Genomic DNA, 24,235 nt, shown 5'->3' with positions numbered 1-24,235 from the left:
AGACTTTAAAAAAAGTCAGATTGGCATAGTTGGGAATGGCCATATTCTGTCGGATTTGGCAGAGAATTGAATTCTGCATTGTCGGATCCTTCATGCATTGAATATACCCCTATGTTGATGACACAAAAGTCATCCATCTTTGTTACTAAGAATTCATTTCTATTGTGTTAATATACTGTGTGACTGAAGCTTTCAGTTGGCCTCTATAACGTGATGTTTATAAAAAATCTTTTTACCAACCTATTACAGTTTTGTGTCAGAATCTGTACATTTTCTGTACTTGGAGCAGGACCAGAGGTCTGTACATGGTTGGAGGCTGCAAGGTGAAAACATGGAGGTTTGATGAGGTCTCTCCTTATTGGTGAAATGGAACACAGGTAGTCATGAGTAGTGCAACAGAACCACATAGACGGAGTACAGTACAACTCACTTTATTTCCACCTCAGGCAGGTTACACAGTACATGCAGGGTTTGCAGTTCAGGTTTTACAGGCAATCTTTAAAACAGCAGCACAACATTCAAAGGTCTAATAAGCAGAAGTAACGTAACCCCAGACCCCCAACCTCTCACCCGGCCACTTGCTGGCATCAGGAGCAATGACCTACTGAACAAACACATTTTTAAAGGCAGCAGACAAGTTGTAGTGATTAGCTCAACTGTGGCTTACAACAGACTCAGCTAAAACCCGGACTGGATTTCATCAGACCTATTGCTACTGCTCCAATCATGCAAAAGCCTGCCGTTCCACATTAACCTTATCTGGAATCATGCTGTCCCTGCCATACTCCTTCCACCTTAACTTCAACCACTCTGGTGAAGCTATGAATTCACAGTGAGTTCTCTGCCTCGCCCAATACATATTTGTGCCATCTGTGAACACACCCCTCAACTAGCTTCCACGGATCCCCTTCTTCACCCTCCTCCTCACCTAGCTTCACCACATTGTTGCTAGGAGGATCAGAATCCATAAACTTTGTAGAAGAGTATCTGCATTGAGGTGCTGTTTCCCCGGACGACGCTGCACCTCAAATTTGAATGGCTGTAAGGCCAGAAACCAGCGAGTCACATGAGCATTCACCTCGTTTGTGTGCATCCACTGTAAGGGTGCATGGTCTGTGATTAGCCAGAATTCTCATCCCAACAAATACTATCTCAGTGACTACTGCACATTTAATCGCCAAGCTTTCCTACTCTACAGTTGAGTACTTGCGCTCTTGGGGCACAATTTCCTGCTAAGGTAGAGGATGGGTTTCTCTTCCTCTTCTACCTCTTGGGAAAGGACTGCCCCTCTCCCAGAGGCATCAGTTTGCAACAGAAACTGCTTTCTGAAATTAGGAGCTTGCAATACAGGCTCCGCGCATAAGGTTACCTTAAATCCTGCCAAGCAGTCTCTGCGGAACTAGGCCATACTATCTTGTCTAGGGACTGTTTCCTCAGACATTCAGTAAAGGGTGCCGCCCTAGTGGCAAAATCATGTATAAGCCTAAGATACTAGCCCACCAAACCAAGAAATGTCCTCAAATGTGACTTACATTTTGGCTTAGGCCATGTGAGGACTGATTCCAGATAAGCCCAGCTGTGACTTACAACTGACTCAGCTAAAACCCAGACTGGATTCCATCAGACCTATTGCTACAGCTCCAATCCTGCAAAAGCATGCCGTTCACATTAACCTCATTTGAATTATGCTGTCCCAGCCACAACAGTCACAATGATAGTTACCGATTACCAGTAGGGGCTGGTGAACAGGCTGATAGAGAACTGCAGACAGTTTCCACTGCAGATTTAGCATAGAGTTTTTGGGAATACTTGTAGATATGACAGTCAGTAACACAAGAGACAATGGAGATTCAGAGGACACTAGCATAAAGGGTTAACACAGCAGCACATAGTATACTGGAAACTGGGATGAGTTCCAAATTGTAAAGAATAACAATGAGAGTACACTGGAAATTGTGAAGAGCGCCCAGTAGTAGTGACTTGCACTGGGAGTATCACAGGAACACACTGCAAACCGTAGAGAGCACTCCATAGTACTGACTAGTGCTGGAAGCATTACAGGAACACACTGGAAACAGGAGAACTCCCAGTAGTAATGACTAGTGGTTGGAGTATCACAGGAACACATTATAAACGGTGGAGAGCGCCCAGCAATAGTGACTGGCGTTGGAAGTATCACAGGAACACACTGGAAACTCTGGAGAGTGACCAGTAGTAGTGACTGGCACTGGGAGCATCGCAGCAGCAGACAGCGGATGGCGTACACTGGACTGTTGAGCCAAACTCTGGAACAGGACACAGGAAGCTAGTGAGCAGACTGCAGAAGTTCTGGCAAAGGACCATCACCAGGGAAAGACTTATATGGCACCCTGGCTGCTGATAAATCACCAAGGGTCATGTGAAGTGAACAAGGCCAGAGACTGTAAAAGCAGTGTTCAGCTGATTGCAGGTAATATTGCATTGACCATGTCCCGGTGGTGGAAGCTCCACGTGGGGAAAACAATCCTTGGCAGCAATACCGCATGGGAGAAATTCTGACAACCTGGGAGAGAGGCGACGCCACATAGCGACAGTAACAGGGCCCGCCAGTCTGGCATGTGACATCTTTAATGTATTGCTAAAACTTGTTTCATGTCTGCTCGCTTATAGGAATAGCTGTTCTCCTTTCTGTATTTTCTGATGTCTAACAAGATTTGATTTCTGTGTAAAACATTTCTCAAACCCAGAACATGGAAATGGTTTGTCACCTGTGTGACTTCTCTGATGAACAACAAGAGCTGATTTGTGTGAAAAACATTTCCCACATTCAGAGCATGGAAATGGCTTCTCACCTGTGTGACTTCTCTGATGTCTAAGAAGACATGATTTCCGCATAAAACATTTCCCACACTCAGAACATGGAAATGGCTTCTCACCTGTGTGTGTTTTCTGATGTTTAAGAAGATATGATTTCTTTCTAAAACATTTCCTGCACTCGGAGCATACAAATGGTTTCTCACCTGTGTGACATCTCTCATGTCTAATACGATGTGATTCCTGTAAAAAACATTTCCCACATTCAGAACATGGAAATGGTTTCTCATGTATGTGAAGTCTCTGATGTGTAGCAAGATGTGATTTTCTTATAAAACATTTTCCACACTCAGAACATGGAAATGGTCTCTGACCTGTATGACGCATCTTATGTTCAAGAAGACGTGACTTGCGCTCAAAACATTTCCCACACTCAGAGCACACAAAAGGCTTCTCACCTGTGTGATGTCTCTGATGTGTATTAAGATGAGATGCTTGTGTGAAACATCTTCCACACTCAGAACATGGAAACGGTTTCTCACCTGTGTGACTTCTCTGATGTATAACAAGAGCTGATTTTTGTGAAAAACATTTCCCACATTCAGAGCATGGAAATGGCTTCTCACCTGTGTGACTTATCTGATGTCTAACAAGATATGATTTCTGCATAAACCGTTCCCCACACTCAGAACATGGAAATGGCTTCTCACCTGTGTGACTTCTTTCATGTCTAACAAGATCAGATATCTTTGTAAAACATTTTCCACACTCAGAACATGGAAATGGCTGATCACCTGTGTGACTTTTCAGATGGGTAACAAGACTTGATTTTCGTGTAAACATTTTCCCACACTCAGAACATGGAAATGGTTTCTCATTGGTTGGACTTCTCTGATGACTGACAAGATGGGATTTGTCTGTACAGCATTTCCCACAGAAAATGGACTTAACACAACTACCACATTCAGAACATGGCAAAACTGTGTCACCTGTACCAGTTGTACTATGCGCAGTAAGAACTGATTCATCAGGAGAACATTCCTCAAGATTAAAGGGCACACCAATACCTACTGAATGTATATTTAGAGTATCAGGCTTTTCTTCTGAGGATTCTCGTATGAGTTTATCTTTTATTTTACAGTTTGTAGATAAAACAAGATGTCCATCCAAGGGATCGCTGCTTGTGAATCCATCTGCTGGAAATAACATAATTTCATACTATTAGTCAGTGCAAGAGGCTTAGAAGTTTTATTCCTTTAGTTCTAAGAATGAGTAGGGGGATAGTTCTCAGCATATACTGCACCTCAAATGAGCTAAAGGCAAGTCAAGCTCCTCAGCAGTGAAGGAGTTCAAAGGTGGAAAACAAAAAACTTACCTACCCCATTCCTGTGTGTGTGAGATGATGTAACAAAAGGGGCATAGGATGGTGTAGGAGGGTATTTAAATGACCATATCTCCTCTAGTCTGGGAAATGTAAACAAATCAGTGCTATCTGGTGATAATGGAGAATTACAAGTAAAGCCTGGGAAGGGGTGGCCAATTTTTCCTGTCTTGGCACCTACAGACACTGGGACAGTCTTGTTTCATTCAAATTATTTAAAAGCTAAAATATTTTTGTAGAACAGATCCTTTTATGTACAATCCTGTTCTTTGTAGTTCTGGAAAATTAATTATTCCTTAAGCATGAACCGCAAAGGATTTGTAGATGGTATTTCTAAATGGAAAAAATATAAATGCATTTGCCTTTCGTTCTCTTTCCTGCAAGTCGAAGTAATGCTACTTCCCAAAAATTCAAGTGGAAAAACTATTTACAGTCTGTGTGGGTGCTACATAAAAAAACAATTACTGATGCAGATGTTGGAATATGATCACCCCACAAATTGCCAACATAGGGGTATATGCAATTCCGGGCGAATTGCAGCTTTTTTCGCCTGTTTTTAAATTCGACACAATTCGTCCGTCGAATTCCGTCCGTCGGGTGCCGGAATTCGACATATTCAATAAAAAACGGATTCGACAGTCCCGCTGTCGAAAAACGGACAAATTGACGGATAAGTGCGTCCTGGATTCGACTTTTCCAAAATGGTTAAAAAACGCAGAAAAAAATTGCGTGGGATCCGCCTTCCTAAGCATAACCAGCCTCGGGCTCTTTGAGCCGGTCCTGGTTGTAAAAATACGGGGGGGGGGGGGGAATGGACAGGGGATCCCCCGTATTTTTACAACCAGCACCGGGCTCTGCATCCGGTCCTGATGCAAAAAATACGGGGGACAAAAAGCGTAGGGGTCCCCCGTATTTTTTGAACCAGCACCGGGCTCCACTAGCTGGAGAGATAATGCCACAGCCGGGGGACACTTTTATACCGGTCCCTGCGGCCGTGGCATGAAATACCCAACTAGTCACCCCTGGCCGGGGTACCCTGGAGGAGTGGGGACCCCTTAAATCAAGGGGTCCCCCCCCTCCAGCCACCCAAGGGCCAGGGGTGAAGCCAGAGTCTGTCCACCCCATCCATGGGCTGCGGATGGGAGGCTGATAGCCTTGTGTAAAATCAAAGAATATTGTTTTTTTTGCAGAAGAACTACAAGTCCCAGCAAGCCTCCCCCGCACGCTGGTACTTGAAGAACCACAAGTACCAGCATGCGGGGATAAAACGGGCCCGCTGGTACCTGTAGTTCTTCTGCAAAAAAATTACCCAAATAAAAACAGTAGCGCGAGTAACCTCACCGCTGACCGCAAAGTTCCCACCATTGAAGATAATGGTGCGGCTGTGCGATGCGCTATCTGACAGCTCAGACGCGCATAGCCAATCAGGAGAGTGCCACGACGTGGTGCTCCCTGATTGGCTGAAGGGACTCTCTGTGACAGGAGTCACGGGGGGTCCCGGCATTCGGGGAAAGGGGTCCCATGTGTAAACATGGGACCCCTTTCAGTGCGTGGATCGGGTATGCGGTTTGTTTTTTTGCCAAGTACGTGGATTACAAAAAAAGAACAGGACACACTGGATTTAGGTGAGTATAATTTTATTTTCAGGTACCCCGGATTCTTGGAGACGTCGACAGACTTGGAGACGTAGACACAGTCGGCAAGTGAAGATAGGTAAGTATGTGTGTGTCAGCATGTATGTAATACAGTTTTACTTTCACGATGTGTGTGTACTGTTTTTATTTGGGTATTTTTTTTGCAGAAGAACTACAGGTACCAGCGGGCCCGTTTTACCCCCGCATGCTGGTACTAGTGGTTCTCCAAGTACCAGCGTGCGGGGGAGGCTTGCTTCTGCAAAAAAAACAATATTCTTTGATTTTACACAAGGCTATCAGCAGCCCATGGATGGGGGGGGGACAGCCTCGGGCTTCACCCCTGGCCCTTGGGTGGCTGGAGGGCTAGGGGGGCCTTGATTTAAGGGGTCCTCACTCCTCCAGGGTACCCCAGCCAGGGGTGACTAGCTGGGTAATTAATGCCACGGCCGCAGGGACTGGTATAAAAGTGTCCCCCGGCGGTGGCATTATCTCTCCAGCTAGTGGAGCCCGGTGCTGGTTCAAAAAATATGGGGGACCTCTACGCTTTTTGTCCCCTGTATTTTTTGCACCAGGACCGGACGCAGAGCCCGGTGCTGGTTCTAAACATACGGGGGATCCACTGTCCATTTCCCCCCCGTATTTTTACAACCAGGACCGGCTCAAAGAGCCCGAGGCTGGTTATGCTTAGGAGGGGGGACCCCCACGCATTTTTTTTCGTGATTTTAACCCATTCCCACCCCTTCCCACTGAAAACCATGCTCTCTATTTTAGTCAGTTAAAAAAAATATTATTTAAAACAATCTATAAATAATACTTGTGTCTCCTTATAGACAACCCAAGTACATAATCCCTTCTAATATAAATAGATATGCTATTAGCAATAAAAAAAAACATGTTTTCATTTTTTTTTATTAGATTCCGCTAGCAAAGTGAGGCGGAATGAAATTACTGTCGATAAGCACTGTTGTCGAATCGACATTCTTCAATTGAATATATTTTTGCCGAAAAGCCACATTTTTAACAGTGCAGACATGTCGAATTTGACAACTGTCGAATTTGAAAAAGTCGAATCTGAAACGGATGTTTTTTTGTCAAAGTACTGTATTGCATTGTCGAATCCAATTCGAGATGTTTTTTTTTTTGTCGAAAATGCCCCGTTTTTCGACTTTGCCGGCAATTCGACCGCAATTGCATATACCCCATAGGCTCACGTATGGGAGTGAGACACACAGAATTTTTTAACTTACCCGTAAATCCATTTTTTCAATTCCTTGGGGGACACTGGAACACTGGGGCATAGATGGTTGTGTGATGAGCATAGCACTTTAAAAACTCAAACTGTTTTGAAGCAAGCTTCTTCCACTTTATACCATGGCTGTATTTTTTTTTTAAAGTACCAAAACAGAGGCAGAGAACAGGGAAGAGAGAGGAAAAAATTGTACGCACAATCCACATGGATGGATCACAAAAAAAAGAAAGATATAATAAAAGAGCAGAGGAGAGAGTCCAGTGTCCCCCATAGAATCTGAGAAATGGATTTTACAGTACAAACCTCTCACTTTCTCCTTCACTGTGGACATTACAAAGCGTTCCTCGTGGGAGAAGAACTCTGTAGCTGATTGTAGGACTTTAGGCCAAATTTCACATCTTGAGCAGCAAAGGTGTCAAAACAATAGAATCTAGTGAATTTGTGCATGGAAGACCAAACCCCCCCATTAATTGTGTACAACGCAGAGCCATGACAGTACAGTACAGGAACCCCGACACTGGAAAGCCTGACTGTTAACAGATGTTATCCATCCGGCTATGGTTTGTCTTTCATAGCAGGCCATCCATTCTTGCGAAAGTCTTACAAAACAAAACAATCATCTGAACGATGAAAGTACTGTATATTTTGGACATATATTTGCAACACACATACTACAACCAAAAGTCGAAGAGGATCATCATCAGTGCTGCTTTAACCCTGCTGGTCCATGGAAGATACCACAATCTGATAGTTAATGTGGAATTTGGAAACCACTTTTGGCTGGAAAGGAGCGATTTTTTTTTGTTTAAAGAATGACATCACGGAACACCAAAAGATAAAGAGTAGATAAAACACCAAAGTAAAGATAAAAACAAGAAGTTTAGAAACCTCAAAGCAGAAGCAAAATGGTTTTCCAAGTGAGATTAAAGGTCTAACAAATACAAGGGCTCAAAGTAAGATTATTTTAATGACCTAATCATCAGTACGAGGTCCCATATCTGCACACACCCTGTAAGAAGGTCTCATTATCTCCAAATAAGAATAGATGCCTCCAGAAGAAGAACAGATTATCTGCACCTTTGAGGATCATAACCGCAACCAGCATCCACCCCGAAACAGGAGGAGTCTATCCACAGGCAATGTTGAAGTGGGAAAATTCTTCTTTTCTCATCACTAGACATAGTTTGTATTACACTGTCACAGAGGGCCGTAGATTTTAAAATGGTGGCTTCAAAAGACACCCTGTCAACACCAATTGTTGTAAACCCAGATGATTGATGGGACCCTTGAGATAACAGATCAGAACAGTTTAGAGACGTTACAGACAAGCTGCCAATAAAGTGACTAGATTGGAATACCAAGCTCTTCCAATCTCAGACGTTACAGACAAACTGCCAATAAAGTGACTAGATTGGAATACCAAGCTCTACCAATCTCAGGCCATGAAAATGATTTGTAGCCTCTCTCATTTGCTTCAGAACCCCTGGTAGCATTTTTACTGGGGAAGGGGAGGACAGATAAAGAAGAAACGCAATGGAACAACCATGGTGTTGATATATACGGTTGCAGGGTCACTATTCTGAGAACAGTAAGTGCTCACCTTGTACATGTGCCAGGATGCCATCATGACAACATTCAACATACCAGTTCTCCAAAATAAGTTGAAATATCTCCAGATGGAAAGACCATTCAAAGTCCTGCCTACTCAGGTATTTTGCTTTCCATTTTTGTATGCCCATGAAGACGACGGCTGGAACATGCTTTTTTGTTTTCCCCAAGTCATGAGTCCGAAAGTCTTCTTTATGGGTTGGGTACTGTCTAATTAGATTTTACTGGGTTTCCCCAGAGAAGATCCTGTGCATTGGATAAAGGGAAGAAAATTGCCCATGGTTTGAGGACATTGATGGGAAGTATAAACTCCTCTGGTGTCCATCAACCATAAAAATATGGGAGTGTATAGTTACCGCTCCCCACACAACCGGAGACTGGCATTTGTTGAAACTGAAGTCCAATTCCAAATGGCATATGGGAATCCATTGTTTCAGTAATCGACCAACCACCACCAAGAGGGAGATAGACGAGTCTTTGGAAACAACCTTATATGTTGAGAAATGCGCAGGTGAGATTTGTTCCACTTCAGGATAGGTTCTGTCTGGAACTCCTGAGAGTGGAACCGGGCAAGCTGGACAGCTTAAAAGGTCGAAGATCACAGCTAAGAACACATCTTCAGAGATGGAACATACTTGGATTTCACATGATTGACAATCCAGCTGTGAGAAATAAAATCTAACTCTGCCATGTGCATCTGGGTCCTTATGACCTCTATTGAATAAGTTTTGACCATGAGGTCATCTAAGTCTGGGATTACTATCACCCCCCTTCCCCAATGTCCTCAGATGAGCCACCATGACAGCCATGTTCTTTGAGAAAATACACGGGGAGGTAGAAAGTCCGAAGGGGGAAGATAAAGAGTGCAAGTGATTTTCTTGGACAGCAAAATTAAGATGTTGATGTCCCTTTCAATGGGAACATAGATATAGGCATCTTGTATGTCTACTGCCTTAAATTCTCCATCTTCCATACTGGCTATGACTTCTGAACCGGGAACATCTTGGAGTAGAAACCTACTCCTCTCTGTTCTGAAGTAACAAGCATTACTAAAGAGCTTGAATATCTCCCTTTTGGCACTGCGCTATAAGAAGGTTTGTAGTAAGATTTAATGAGGATAGGAATGCAAAAGGTCTATCTAGCACGCAGTCACCGTAAGTGATCTTTTGCCACACTGACTTTAACAAAAGTAGATGGGTTCCCACCACAGAAACTTCTGGATGGGAGAAACCCCCATCATGCTGCAGGTTCATTGGAATGTCGGGGAGCTGGGTAACACCCTGTCCAGGCCTGTATTTCTCTTGCACGACCTTCTTGGGAAGGAGAGGTCTGAAGGAAGGACCTCTGGGTTTGCCTGGCATGCGAAAGAAATGAAGGAAGAACCTTTTTCCTTTGAAGGGAAGGAAGGTGAAATTTACTGTTTCCTCCCATAGATAACTCTATGATCTTATCAACGTATGAACTGCAAAGAACTTACAAAAGGTTTACAGTCCATTTTTCATTTTGAGTCTGCAAGCCATGTTCATAGCCAGTTATGAGCAATAATCAATCCTGCATCCACTCTGCTTCTCCCAGAAAAATGCTGCAGGTTCCTGAATCTGTTCCACCAAGATAACTAATGGCCTGATTCTTAATTAAGAATAAAGCAAAACAAGTCTGAACAAGGTTTACCTTCAATTCCTTTTGAAAAGATAAGTAATTGGACTTCCAGGCTTAACTAAATCCAAAACACGTAAAACTTGTTTTACCATCCGAACCAAGGTTTTACCACCAAATATTATCCCGGTTATCCTCAGGAGGAGATAATCATAGATCCTGTTCTAAATCCTCCATAAAATCCTCTTGAGGAGATCCGATGTAAAATCCTTCCAATAACAGAGAATCTAAAAAAAAAATAAACAACAGTACAACAGTTTGGCACGCTTTTCATGAAAAAACTTTGGCTCTGGTGGAAAACAAATTCCTCCCTCCTTGGGCACAAAAGTGAGTAAAGAGACAAGTCCACAGGATGGCCCACTAAAGACTCCTCTCCACTTGTACAAGAGCCAGCGGGAAACACAATTGTACAACCGCTCTCTCCCTTCTCCCTTCCCCTGAACCTCTGCTACACACACTCCTTTAGCTAACTTGGAGGGTAGGGGAGGAAATTTTATTAAAAACAAAACAAAAACATACCTGCTGTCGGTAGAAACACTACAATGAACTCCAGTGCACAATGCAGACTCCCTACAACACTGGAAGGCGGAGACAGGCGTCCCAAAAACACACCAGCAACAGAGGTAGTTTATCCTTTTTGAGACCACCCTACCTGCAGGCAGAGCTTCATAGCAGGGATACCACCGCGGCACCCAAGGTCTGCCTGAATTGTGTTCCCAGGCAAGGAACAGTAGAGAGAAAAATACATACCAGGTTCTAACAGCCACTCAGAATAACCTGACATGTCCAGACAGCCGGGGTATACATGGGTAGGTGCAAGTCCAGAAATTCTACCAGTGAAGGGTTTAAGCCATGCCATGTGCTGTAAAAAGAATTGGTGACTGAGGATACATCTGTGTAAGCAGCACATGCTATCCATGCTTCTTACAGTCCTACATGTGCATTTATAGATAGCAAAAAGAGACCATGAAGCAGCTGCTACAAGTCCATCAAAGACAAGCTACTAAGTTATATTGTAGCTTCAGTGGAGACAATCACTGATGAGATAGGAGAGCAACAGGACAGTGTTAGTGTTACTCACCTGTGCTGGTATCTGTAGGGATCTTCTCCTCCTTACACTGCTGATCACCCCTCACATACGTCTCTTCTTCTCCCTCTGCATCTTCTGCCTTCATATCAGTCACATACGTCTCTTCTTCTCCCTCTGTATCTTCTGCCTTCATATCAGTCACATACGTCTCTTCTTCTCCCTCTATATCTTCTACCTTAATAACAGTCAGCCCTTCTCCCTAAATAAATAACAAGACAAAACTTCAGTAGGGTCTAATTTCTTCAAGATTAGACAGTATAATGTCAGTGTATAAGACACACAGTTTCTCTACAGATCATATAGTGACAGTCACTTTGGTATATTGGTGAGACCCTAAATCCCACCTACCTGATCCTCCTGAGGGATCCTGTGATTCTCCTCTGTACAATCCTGGGAACACAGAGGACGGGGACATCTCTCTGGGGTATCTCTGTTACTGGGCCCATCTGTAGGAGACACATTGACTGAGTACAGTGTATATATGTGATTATCAGATGATGTGTGTATATAGGGGGCCCCCATACCTGCTCTGCCCTCTACAGTACATGACAGTCTCCTCTTACCCAGTGATGTGAGGGGCCGGTGATTCTCCATCATCACGTCCTTGTATAGAGCACTGTGTTCCTCTATATACTCCCCCTCCTGCATGGAGACATAGACAGTGACATCCTGACACCTTATAGGAACCTGACACACACAGTGATACAGTCATCACCCAGACACATCCCCTGGTGTTACTGTATAATGCCCCATTCCCAGCAGTCACCTCTCCAGTCATCACCCAGACACATCCCCTGGTGTTGCAGTCACCTCTCCAGTCATCACCCAGACACATCCCTGGTGTTACTGTATAATGTCCCATTCCCAGCAGTCACCTCTCCAGTCATCACCCAGACACATCCCCTGGTGTTACTGTATAATGTCCCATTCCCAGCAGTCACCTCTCCAGTCATCACCCAGACACATCCCCTGGTGTTACTGTATAATGCCCCATTCCCAGCAGTCACCTCTCCAGTCATCACCCAGACACATCCCCTGGTGTTACTGTATAATGTCCCATTCCCAGCAGTCACCTCTCCAGTCATCACCCAAACACGTCCCCTGGTGTTACTGTATACTGCCCCATTCCCAGCAGTCACCTCTCCAGTCATCACCCAGACACATCCCCTGGTGTTACTGTATAATGTCCCATTCCCAGCAGTCACCTCTCCAGTCATCACCCAGACACGTCCCCTGGTGTTACTGTATAATGTCCCGTTCCCAGCAGTCACCTCTCCAGTCAGCAGCCAGACACATCCCCTGGCGTTACTGTATAATGGGGGTGATTCCGAGTTGTTCGCTCGCTAGCTGCTTTTAGCAGCATTGCACACGCTAAGCCGCCGCCTACTGGGAGTGTATCTTAGCATAGCAGAATTGCGAACAAAAGATTAGCTAATTTTCTCGTAACGATTACCCCGCAGTTTCTGAGTAGCTCCAGACTTACTCTGCCATTGCGACCAGCTCAGTCCTTTTCGTTCCTGGTTTGACGTCACAAACACACCCAGCGTTCGCCCAGACACTCCCCCGTTTCTCCAGCCACTCCTGCGTTTTTCCGCAAACGCTGTGAAAACGCTGAGTATCCGCCCAGAAACACCCACTTCATGTCAATCACACTCCGATCACTTCAACGATGAAAATTCGTCGTTAGGTGAGTAAACCTACTAAGTATTGAGCTAAAATACTTAGCGCATGCGCACTGCGTAACATGCGCATGCACATTTTCGCATTAATCGCTCCGTTGCGAAAATTGGCAACGAGCGAACAACTCAGAATGACCCCCAATGTCCCATTCCCAGCAATCAACTCTCCAGTCATTACTGTATAATACCCCATTCCCAGCAGTCACCTCTGTAGTCATCACCCACACACGTCCCCAGGTGTTACTGTATAATGTCCCATTGCCAGCAGTCACCTCTCCAGTCATCACCCAGACACGTCCCCTGGTGTTACTGTATAATACCCCATTCCCAGCAGACACCTCTCCAGTCATCACCCAGACACGTCCCTTGGTGTTACTGTATAATGCCCCATTCCCAGCAGTCACCTCTCCAGTCATCACCCAGACACGTCCCATGGTGTTACTGTATAATGTCCCATTCCCAGCAGTCACCTCTCCAGTCATCACCCAGACATGTCTGCTGGTGTTACTGTATAATGTCCCATTCCCAGAAGTCACCTCTCTAGTCATCACCCAGACACATTACCTGGAGTTACTGTATAATGTCCCATTCCCAGCAGTCACCTCTTCAGTCAGCAGCTGAATGATCTTGTTGGCGAGTTCCAGGATCTTCTGATCATTGTGTCTCTCATGTATTGGTGAGTGAGGTGGAGGCACTGTGATGGGGCTCTGGGTCCTGATCAGTCCTCCTGACACACTCACATTAACCAAATATCATCCTCACCACTGTGTAATGATGGAGACATCAACAAAAATAAGAATTTACTTACCGATAATTCTATTTCTCGTAGTCCGTAGTGGATGCTGGGGACTCCGTCAGGACCATGGGGAATAGCGGGCTCCGCAGGAGACAGGGCACATCTAAAAAAGCTTTTAGGTCACATGGTGTGTACTGGCTCCTCCCCCTATGACCCTCCTCCAAGCCTCAGTTAGGTACTGTGCCCGGACGAGCGTACACAATAAGGAAGGATCTTGAATCCCGGGTAAGACTCATACCAGCCACACCAATCACACCGTACAACTTGTGATCTGAACCCAGTTAACAGTATGATAACAAAACGAAGTAGCCTCTGAAAAGATGGCTCACAACAAGAATAACCCGATTTTTGTAACAATAACTATGTACAAGCATTGCAGACAATCCGCACTTGGGATGGGCGCCCAGCATCCACTACGGACTACGAGAAATAGAATTATCGGTAAGTAAATTCTTATTTTCGTTAACGTCCTAGTGGATGCTGGGGACTCCGTCAGGACCATGGGGATTATACCAAAGCTCCCAAACGGGCGGGAGAGTGCGGATGACTCTGCAGCACCGAATGAGAGAACTCCAGGTCCTCCTTAGCCAGAGTATCAAATTTGTAAAATTTTACAAACGTGTTCTCCCCTGACCACGTAGCTGCTCGGCAAAGTTGTAATGCCGAGACCCCTCGGGCAGCCGCCCAAGATGCGCCCACTTTCCTAGTGGAGTGGGCCTTTACAGATTTAGGCTGTGGCACGCCTGCCACAGAATGTGCAAGTTGGATTGTGCTACAGATCCAACGTGCAATCGTCTGTTTAGACGCAGGAGCACCCATCTTGTTGGGTGCATACAATATAAACAGCAAGTCAGACTTTCTGACTCCAGCCGTCCTAAACTATATACATATATATATATATATATATATTTTTAGGGTCCTGACAACGTCTAGTAACTTGGAGTCCTCCAAGTCCCTAGAAGCCGCAGGCACCATAATAGGTTGTTTCAGGTGAAAAACCTGACACCCCCTCAGGAAGAAAACTGGAGACGAGTCCCAGTTCTGCCCTGTCCGAATGGAAAATTAAATATGGGCTTTTGTAAGACAAAGCCGCCCATTCTGACAATCGCCTGGCCGAGGCCAGGACCAACAGCATGGTCACTGTCCATGTGAGATATTGGTCAACAGCATGTTCACTTTCCATGTGATATATTTCAAATCCACAGATTTGAGCGGTTCAAACCAATATGATTTTAAGGAATCCCAACACTATGTTGAGATCCCACGGTGCCACTAGAGGCACAAAAAAAGGGGTGTATATGCAATACTCCCTTGACAATCTGGACTTCAGGAACTGAAGTCAATTCTTTTCGGAAGAAATTCTACAGGGCCGAAACTTAAAACCTTAAAGAACCCCAATTTTAGGCTCCAAACACTCCTGTTTTCAGGAAGTGTAGAAATCGACCTAGTTGAATTTTCTTCGTGAGGCCTTCCTGGCCTCACCCACGCAACATATTTTCACCACATGTGGTGATGACGTTGTGCGGTCACCTCCTTCCTGGCTTTGACCAGGGTAGGTATGACCTCTTATGGAATGCCTTTTTCCTTCAGGATCCGGCATTCAACCGCCATGCCGTCAAACGCAGCCGCGGTAAGTCTTGGAATAGACATGGTACCTGCTGAAGCAAGTCCCTTCTTAGCTCCCCAGGCCCTTAGTCCTCTGTGAGCATCTCTTGAAGTTCCGGGTACCAAGTCCCTCTTGGCCAATCCGGAGTCACGAGTATAGTTCATACTCCTCTATGTCTTATAATTCTCAATACCTTGGTTATGAGAAGCAGAGGAGGGAACACATACACCGACTGTTACACCCACGGTGTTACCAGGACATCCACAGCTATCGCCTGAAGGTCTCATGACCTGTCGCAATACCTGTCCCGTTTTTTGTTCGGGCGGGACGCCATCATTTCCACCTTTGGTCTTTGCCAATGGCTCACAATCATGCGGAAAAACTTCCCTATGAAGTTTCCACTCTCCCAGGTGGAGGTCATGCCTGCTGAGGAAGTCTGCTTCCCAGTCGTCCACTCCCGGAGAGAACACTGCTGACAGTGCTATCACATGATTTTCCGCCTAGCGAAAAATCCTTGCAGTTTTTTCACTGCCCTCCAGCTTCTTGTGTCGCCCTTTCTGTTTACGTGGGCGACTGCCGTGATGTTATCCCACTGGATCAATACCGGCTGACCTTGAAGCAGAGGTCTTGCTAAGTTTAGAGCATTATAATATTGCTCTTAGCTCCATCTATGTGGAGAGAATTCTCCAGACTTGATCACACTTTCCTGGAAATTTTTTCCCTGTGTGACTGCTCCCCAGCCTCTCAGGCTGGCCTCCGTGGTCACCAGCATCCAACCCTGAATGCTGAATCTGTGGCCCTCTAGAAGATGAGCACTCTGTAATCACCACAGGAGAGACACCCTTGTCCTTGGATATAGGGTTATCCGCTGATGCATCTGAAGATGCGATCCGGACCATTTGTCCAGCAGATCCCACTGAAGAGTTCTTGCGTGAAATCTGCCGAATGGAATTGCTTCGTAATAAGCCACCATTTTTACCAGGACTCTTGTGCAATGATGCACTGACACTTTTCCTGGTTTTAGGAGGAACCCGATTAGCTCGGATAACTCCCTGGCTTTCTCCTCTGGGAGAAAAACCTTTTTCTGGACTGTCCAGAATCATCCCTAGGAACAGTAGACGTGTCCCCGGAAAAGCTGCGATTTTGGAATATTTAGAATCCACTCGTGCTGTCGTAGAACTATTAAAGATAGTGCTACTCCGACCTCCAACTGTTCTCTGGACCTTGCCCTTATCAGGAAAGCGTCCAAGTTTCTTTTAAGAAGAATCATCATTTCGGCCATTACCTTGGTAAAGACCCGGGGCGCCGTGGACAATCCAAACGGCAGCGTCTGAACTGATAGTGACAGTTCTGTACCACGAACCTGAAGTACCCTTAGTGAGACGGGCAAATTTGGACATGTAGGTAAATGTCCCTGATATCCAGTGACACCATATCGTCCCCTTCTTCCTGGTTCGCTATCACTGCTCTGAGTGACTCCATCTTGATTTGAACGCTTGTCTGTAAGTGTTCAAATATTTCAGATCTCACCGAGCCGTTTGGCTTCAGTACCACAATATAGTGTGGAATAATACCCCCTCCCTTGTTGTAGGAGGGGTACTTTGATTATCACCTGCTGGGAATACAGCCTGTGAATCGTTTCCAATACTGCCTCCCTGTTGGAGGTAGACGTTGGTAAAACAGACTACCGGAACTTGTGAGGAGGAGACGTCTCGAATTTCCAATGTACACCTGGGATACTACATGTAGGATCCAGGAGTCCCCTTGCGAGTGAGCCCACTGCGTGCTGAAACTCTTGAGATGACCCCCTACCGCACCTGAGTCCGCTTGTACTGCCCCAGCGTCATGCTGCGGACTTGGCAGAAGCTGTGAAGGGCTTCTGTTCCTGGGAATGAGCTGCTTGCTGCAGTCTTCTTCCCTTTCCTCTACCCCTGGGCAGATATGACTGGCCTTTGCCCGCCTGCCCGTATGGGGACGAAAAGACTGAGACTGAAAAGACTGTGTCCTTTTCTGCTGAGATGTGACTCGGGGAACAAAAGGTGGATTTTTCAGCTGTTGCCATGGCCACCAGGTCCGATGGACCGCCCCTTTATACGGCAATACTTCCATGTGCCGTCTGGAATCTGCCTCACCTGACCACTGTCGTGTCTTCGTCTGGCAGATATGGACATCACATTTACTCTTGATGCCAGAATGCAAATATCCCTCTGCGCATCACGCATATATAGAAATGCATCCTTAAAATGCTCTATAGACAATAAAATCTTGTCCCTGTCAAGGGTATCAAAATTTTCAGTCAGGAAATCCGACCAAGCCCCCTCAGCGCTGCACATCCAGTCTGAGGCGATTGCTGGTCGTAGTATAACACCAGTATGTGTGTATATACTTCTTAGGCTATTTTTCAGCTTCCTATCAGCTGGCTCCTTGAGGGCGGCCGTATCTGGAGACGGTAACGCCACTTGTTTTTATAAGCGTGTGAGCGCCTTATCCACCCTAAGGTGTGTTTCCCAACTCGCCCTTACTTCTGGCGGGAAAGGGTATACCGCCCATAACTTTCTATCGGAGGAACCCCACGTATCATCACACACTTCATTTAATTTATCTGATTCAGGCAAAACTACAAGTAGTTTATTCACACCCTACAAAATACCCTTATTTGTGGTACTTGTAGTATCAGAAATATGTAACACCTCCTTCATGCCCTTAACATGTAACGTGTGGCCCTAAAGGAAAATACGTTTGTTTCTTCACCGTCGACACTGGAGTCAGTGTCCGTGAGGTAAATGGGCGTTTTTACAAGCCCCTGACGGTGTCTGAGACGCCTGGACAGGTACTAATTTGTTTGCCGGTCGTCTCATGTCGTCAACCGGCTTGCAGTGTGTTGACATGATCACGTACTTCCACAAGTAAGCCATCCATTCCGGTGTCGACTCCCTAGAGAGTGACATCACCATTACAGGCAATTTGCTCCGCCTCCTCACCAACATTTTCCTCATACATGTCGACACACACGTACCGACATACAGCACACACACAGGGAATGCTCTGATAGAGGACAGGACCCACTAGCCCTTTGGGGAGACAGAGGGAGAGTTTGCCAGCACACACCAAAATGCTATAATTATACAGGGACAACCTTTATAAAAGTGTTCCTCCCTTATAGCATTTAATATATATTTATATCGCCAAATCAGTGCCCCCCCTCTCTGTTTTAACCCTGTTTCTGTAGTGCAGTGCAGGGGAGAGCATGGGAGCCTTCCCCTCAGCCTTTCTGTGAGGGAAAATGGCGCTGTGTGCTGAGGAGAATAAGCTCCGCCCCCTTTTCGGCAGGCTTTTTCTCCCGGTTTTTAAGAACTGGCCTGGGTTAAAATACATACATATAGCCTTAATGGCTATATGTGATGTATTTATTTTGCCAATAAGGTACTTATATTGCTGCCCAGGGCGCCCCCAGCAGCGCCCTGCACCCTCCGTGACCAGGTCAGTGAGCCGTGTGACAACAATGGCGCACAGCTGCAGTGCTGTGCGCTACCTTCATGAAGACTGTGAAGTCTTCTGCCGCCTGTTTCCGGACCTCCGTTCTGCCATCTTCTTCAGCGTCTGTAAGGGGGATCGGCGGCGCGGCTCCGGGACGAACCCCAGGCTGACCTGTGTTCCGACTCCCTCTGGAGCTCAGTGTCCAGTAGCCTAAGATCCCAATCCATCCTGCACGCAGGTGAGTTGGAGATCTCTCCCCTAAGTCCCTCGTTGCAGTGATCCTGTTGCCAGCAGGAATCACTGAATGAAACCTAAAAAAAAACTTTTCTAAACAGCTCTTTAAGAGAGCCACCTAGATTGCACCCTTCTCGGACGGGCACAAAAACCTAACTGAGGCTTGGAGGAGGGTCATAGGGGGAGGAGCCAGTACACACCATGTGACCTAAAAGCTTTTTTAGATGTGCCCTGTCTCCTGCGGAGCCCGCTATTCCCCATGGTCCTGACGGAGTCCCCAGCATCCACTAGGACGTTAGAGAAAGGGAGAAAAAGAAAATGAATATATTTGGAACTATTTTCAAAGAACTATTTATGCAATAAACAAGAACATTGCAGTTTGCAGATATCACCTATGCCCTACATGTAACTGATTATTATATAGAGGAAATTGGAGTGTATAAAGCATTTATATGCTTTACAGCTTCTGCTATCTTCAGTTTCACCAACGTTCTGATGTGTATGAACAATATCGTTTGTGGGGGAGGAAACCTTGCACGATGTCACATCTGATGTGTATTGGCAAGTGTGTACTCAGCCTAAGTGTAGTGCAAACCGCAAGATACCAATGTAGTAGGAGATAGACTATGATCTCCACAAAAAATCGTGGGGCAGCACGGATGGTGTAATGGTTAGCATGACGGCCATAACAGCTCTGAGGTCCCACACAGAAAACAAGCCAATCCTTATTCCCCCTCATATATCCCTGTACGGTCCCCTCTCCCCTATATAATAATAATACCACATATCAGTGTGTGCCGGGAGCTGTGTTATTCCCCCTCATATATCACTGTACGGTCCCCTCTCCCCTATATAATAATAATACCACATAGCAGCGTGTGCCGGGAGCTGTGTTATTCCCCCTCATATATCACTGTACGGTCCCCTCTCCCCTATATAATAATAATACCACATATCAGCGTGTGCCGGGGGCTGTGTTATTCCCCCTCATATATCCCTGTACTTTCCCCTATATTATAATAATACCACATATCAGCGTGTGCCGGGAGCTGTGTTATTCCCCCTCATATATCACTGTATGGTCCCCTCTCCCCTATATAATAATACCACATATCAGCGTGTGCCGGGAGCTGTGTTATTCCCCCTCACATATCACTGTACGGTTCCCTCTCCCCTATATAATAATAACACCACATATCAGCGTGTGCCGGGGGCTGTGTTATTCCCCCTCATATATCCCTGTACTTTCCCCTATATAATAATAATACCACATATCAGCATGTGCAGGGAGCTGTGTTATTCCCCTCATATATCACTGTACGGTCCTTCTCCCCTATATAATAATAATACCACATGTGCCAGGGGCTGTGTTATCCCCCCTCATATATCCCTGTACTTTCCCCTTTCCCCTATATAATAATAATAATACCACATATCAGCGTGTGCCGGGAGCTGTGTTATTCCCCCTCACATATCACTGTACGGTCCCCTCTCCTCTATATAATAATACGACATATCAGCGTGTGCCGGGGGCTGTGTTATTCCCCTCATATATCACTATACGGACCCGTTTCCCCTATATAATAATAATACCACATATCAGTGTGTGCCGGGAGCTGTGTTATTCCCCTCATATATCACAGTACGGTCCCCTCTCCCCTATATAATAATAATACCACATATCAGCGTGTGCCGGGGGCTGTGTTATTCCTCTCATATATCACTGTACGGTCTCCTCTCCCCTATATAATAATAATACCACATATCAGCGTGTGCCGGGAGCTGTGTTATTCCCCCTCACATATCACTGTACGGTCCCCTCTCCCCTATATAATAATAATACCACATATCAGCGTGTGCCGGGGGCTGTGTTATTCCCCCTCATATATCCCTGTACTTTCCCCTATATTATAATAATACCACATATCAGCGTGTGCCGGGAGCTGTGTTATTCCCCCTCATATATCACTGTATGGTCCCCTCTCCCCTATATAATAATACCACATATCAGCGTGTGCCGGGAGCTGTGTTATTCCCCCTCACATATCACTGTACGGTCCCCTCTCCCCTATATAATAATAATACCACATATCAGCGTGTGCCAGGGGCTGTGTTATTCCCCCTCATATATCCCTGTACTTTCCCCTATATAATAATAATACCACATAACAGCATGTGCCGGGAGCTGTGTTATTCCCCTCATATATCACTGTACGGTCCCTCTTCCCTATATAATAATAACACCACATATCAGCATGTGCCAGGAGCTGTGTTATCCCCCTCATATATCCCTGTACTTTCCCCTTTCCCCTGTATAATAATAATACCACATATCAGCGTGTGCTGGGAGCTGTGTTAATCCCCCTCATATATCACCGTACTGTCCCCTCTCCCCTATATAATAATAATGCCACATATCAGCGTGTGCCGGAGGCTGTGTTATTCCCCCTCATATATCCCTGTACGGTCCGCTCTCCACTATATAATAATAATACCACATATCAGCGTGTGCCGGAGGCTGTGTTATTCCCCCTCATATATCCCTGTACTTTGCCCTATATAATAATAATACCACATATAATCATGTGCCGGGAGCTGTGTTATTCCCCTCATATATAACTGTACGGTCCCCTCTCCCCTATATAATAATAATACCACATATCAGCGTGTGCCGGGGGCTGTGTTATTCCCCTCATATATCACTGTACGGTCCCCTCTCCCCTATATAATAATAATACCACATATCAGCGTGTGCCGGGAGCTGTGTTATTCCCCCTCACATATCACTGTACGGTCCCCTCTCCCCTATATAATAATAATACCACATATCAGCGTGTGCCGGGGGCTGTGTTATTCCCCCTCATATATCCCTGTACTTTCCCCTATATAATAATAATACCACATATCAGCATGTGCTGGGAGTTGTGTTATTCCCCTCATATATCACTGTACGGTCCCTCTTCCCTATATAATAATAATACCACATATCAGCATGTGCCAGGAGCTGTGTTATCCCCCTCATATATCCCTGTACTTTCCCCTATATAATAATAATAGCAAATATCAGCGTGTGCCAGGAGCTGTGTTATTCCCCCTCATATATCACTGTACTGTCCCCTCTCCCCTATATAATAATAATGCCACATATCAGCGTGAGCCGGGAGCTGTGTTATTCCCCCTCATATATCCCTGTACGGTCCGCTCTCCCCTATATAATAATAATACCACATATCAGCGTGTGCCGGATGCTGTGTTATTCCCCCTCATATATCCCTGTACTTTCCCCTATATAATAATAATACCACATATCAGCATGTGCCGGGAGCTGTGTTATTCCCCTCATATATAACTGTACGGTCCAATCTCCCCTATATAATAATAATACCACATATCAGCGTGTGCCGGGGGCTGTGTTATTCCTCTCATATATCACTGTACGGTCCCCTCTCCCCTATATAATAATAATACCACATATCAGCGTGTGCCGGGAGCTGTGTTATTCCCCCTCACATATCACTGTACGGTCCTCTCTCCCCTATTTAATAATAATACCACATATCAGCGTGTGCCGGCGGCTGTGTTATTCCCCCTCATATATCCCTGTACTTTTCCCTATATTATAATAATACCACATATCAGCGTGTGCCGGGAGCTGTGTTATTCCCCCTCATATATCACTGTATGGACCCCTCTCCCCATATAATAATACCACATATCAGCGTGTGCCGGGAACTGTGTTATTCCCCCTCACATATCACTGTACGGTCCCCTCTCTCCTATATAATAATAATACCACATATCAGCATGTGCTGGGGGCTGTGTTATTCCCCCTCATATATCCCTGTACTTTCCCCTATATAATAATACCACATGTCAGCATGTGCCGGGAGCTGTGTTATTCCCCTAATATGTCACTGTACGGTCCCTCTCCCCTATATAATAATAATACCACATATCAGCGTGTGCCGGGGGCTGTGTTATTCCCCCTCATATATCCCTGTACTTTCCCCTATATAATAATAATACCACATATCAGCATGTGCCGGGAGCTGTGTTATTCCCCTCATATATCACTGTACGGTCCCTCTTCCCTATATAATAATAATACCACATATCAGTGTGTACCGGGAGCTGTGTTATTCCCCCTCATATATCACTGTACAGTCTACTCTCCCCTATATAATAATAATACCACATATCAGTGTGTGCCGGGAGCTGTGTTATTCCCCCTCACATATCACTGTACGGTCCCCTCTCCCCTATATAATAATAATACTACATATCAGCGTGTGCCGGGAGCTGTGTTATTCCTCCTCATATATCACTGTACGGTCTCCTCTCCCCTATATAATAATAATACCACATATCAGTGTGTGACGGGAGCTGTGTTATTCCCCCTCATATATCACTGTACTGTCCCCTCTCCCCTATATAATAATAATGCCACATATCAGCGTGTGCCGGGAGCTGTGTTATTCCCCCTCATATATCACTGTACTTTCCCCTATATAATAATAATACCACATATGAGCGTGTGCCGGAGGCTGTGTTATTCCCCCTCATATATCCCTGTACTTTCCCCTATATAATAATAATACCACATATCAGCATGTGCCGGGAGCTGTGTTATTCCCCTCATATATAACTGTACGGTCCCCTCTCCCCTATATAATAATAATACCACATATCAGCGTGTGCCGGGGGCTGTGTTATTCCTCTCATATATCACTGTACGGTCCCCTCTCCCCTATATAATAATAATACCACATATCAGCGTGTGCCGGGAGCTGTGTTATTCCCCCTCACATATCACTGTACGGTCCCCTCTCCCCTATATAATAATAATACCACATATCAGCGTGTGCCGGCGGCTGTGTTATTCCCCCTCATATATCCCTGTACTTTCCCCTATATAATAATACCACATGTCAGCATGTGCCGGGAGCTGTGTTATTCCCCTAATATGTCACTGTACGGTCCCTCTCCCCTATATAATAATAATACCACATATCAGCGTGTGCTGGGGGCTGTG

General features: G+C 45.4%; 1 protein-coding gene across 4 annotated transcripts in view; it reads right to left on the bottom strand.

Moving 5' to 3' along the window:
- Positions 1–415: 415 nt before the first annotated feature.
- The window catches only part of LOC135054529 (gastrula zinc finger protein XlCGF26.1-like), a 29,643-nt gene continuing 5,823 nt past the window's right edge, over positions 416–24,235 (bottom strand). For 2 of the 4 annotated variants that reach the window (XM_063957668.1, XM_063957667.1), the window contains exons 2-6: positions 13,655–13,854; positions 11,975–12,053; positions 11,760–11,857; positions 11,403–11,610; positions 416–3,989 (exon numbers count right to left, since the gene is read on the bottom strand). In XM_063957668.1, coding sequence (XP_063813738.1) covers positions 2,644–3,989; positions 11,403–11,610; positions 11,760–11,857; positions 11,975–12,008 — 1,686 coding nt within the window. In that variant the 5' untranslated portion in view covers positions 12,009–12,053; positions 13,655–13,854 and the 3' untranslated portion in view covers positions 416–2,643. The remainder of the gene's footprint in view (positions 3,990–11,402; positions 11,611–11,759; positions 11,858–11,974; positions 12,054–13,654; positions 13,855–24,235) is intronic. The other 2 variants (XM_063957670.1, XM_063957669.1) reach the window with 2 other exon arrangements.

The sequence above is a fragment of the Pseudophryne corroboree genome, chromosome 3, assembly GCF_028390025.1.
Source record: "Pseudophryne corroboree isolate aPseCor3 chromosome 3, aPseCor3.hap2, whole genome shotgun sequence".
NCBI classification, from domain to species: Eukaryota; Metazoa; Chordata; class Amphibia; order Anura; family Myobatrachidae; genus Pseudophryne; species Pseudophryne corroboree.
Note: the sequence above shows the minus strand (reverse complement) of the source record. Positions and strands in the feature narration are given on the sequence as shown.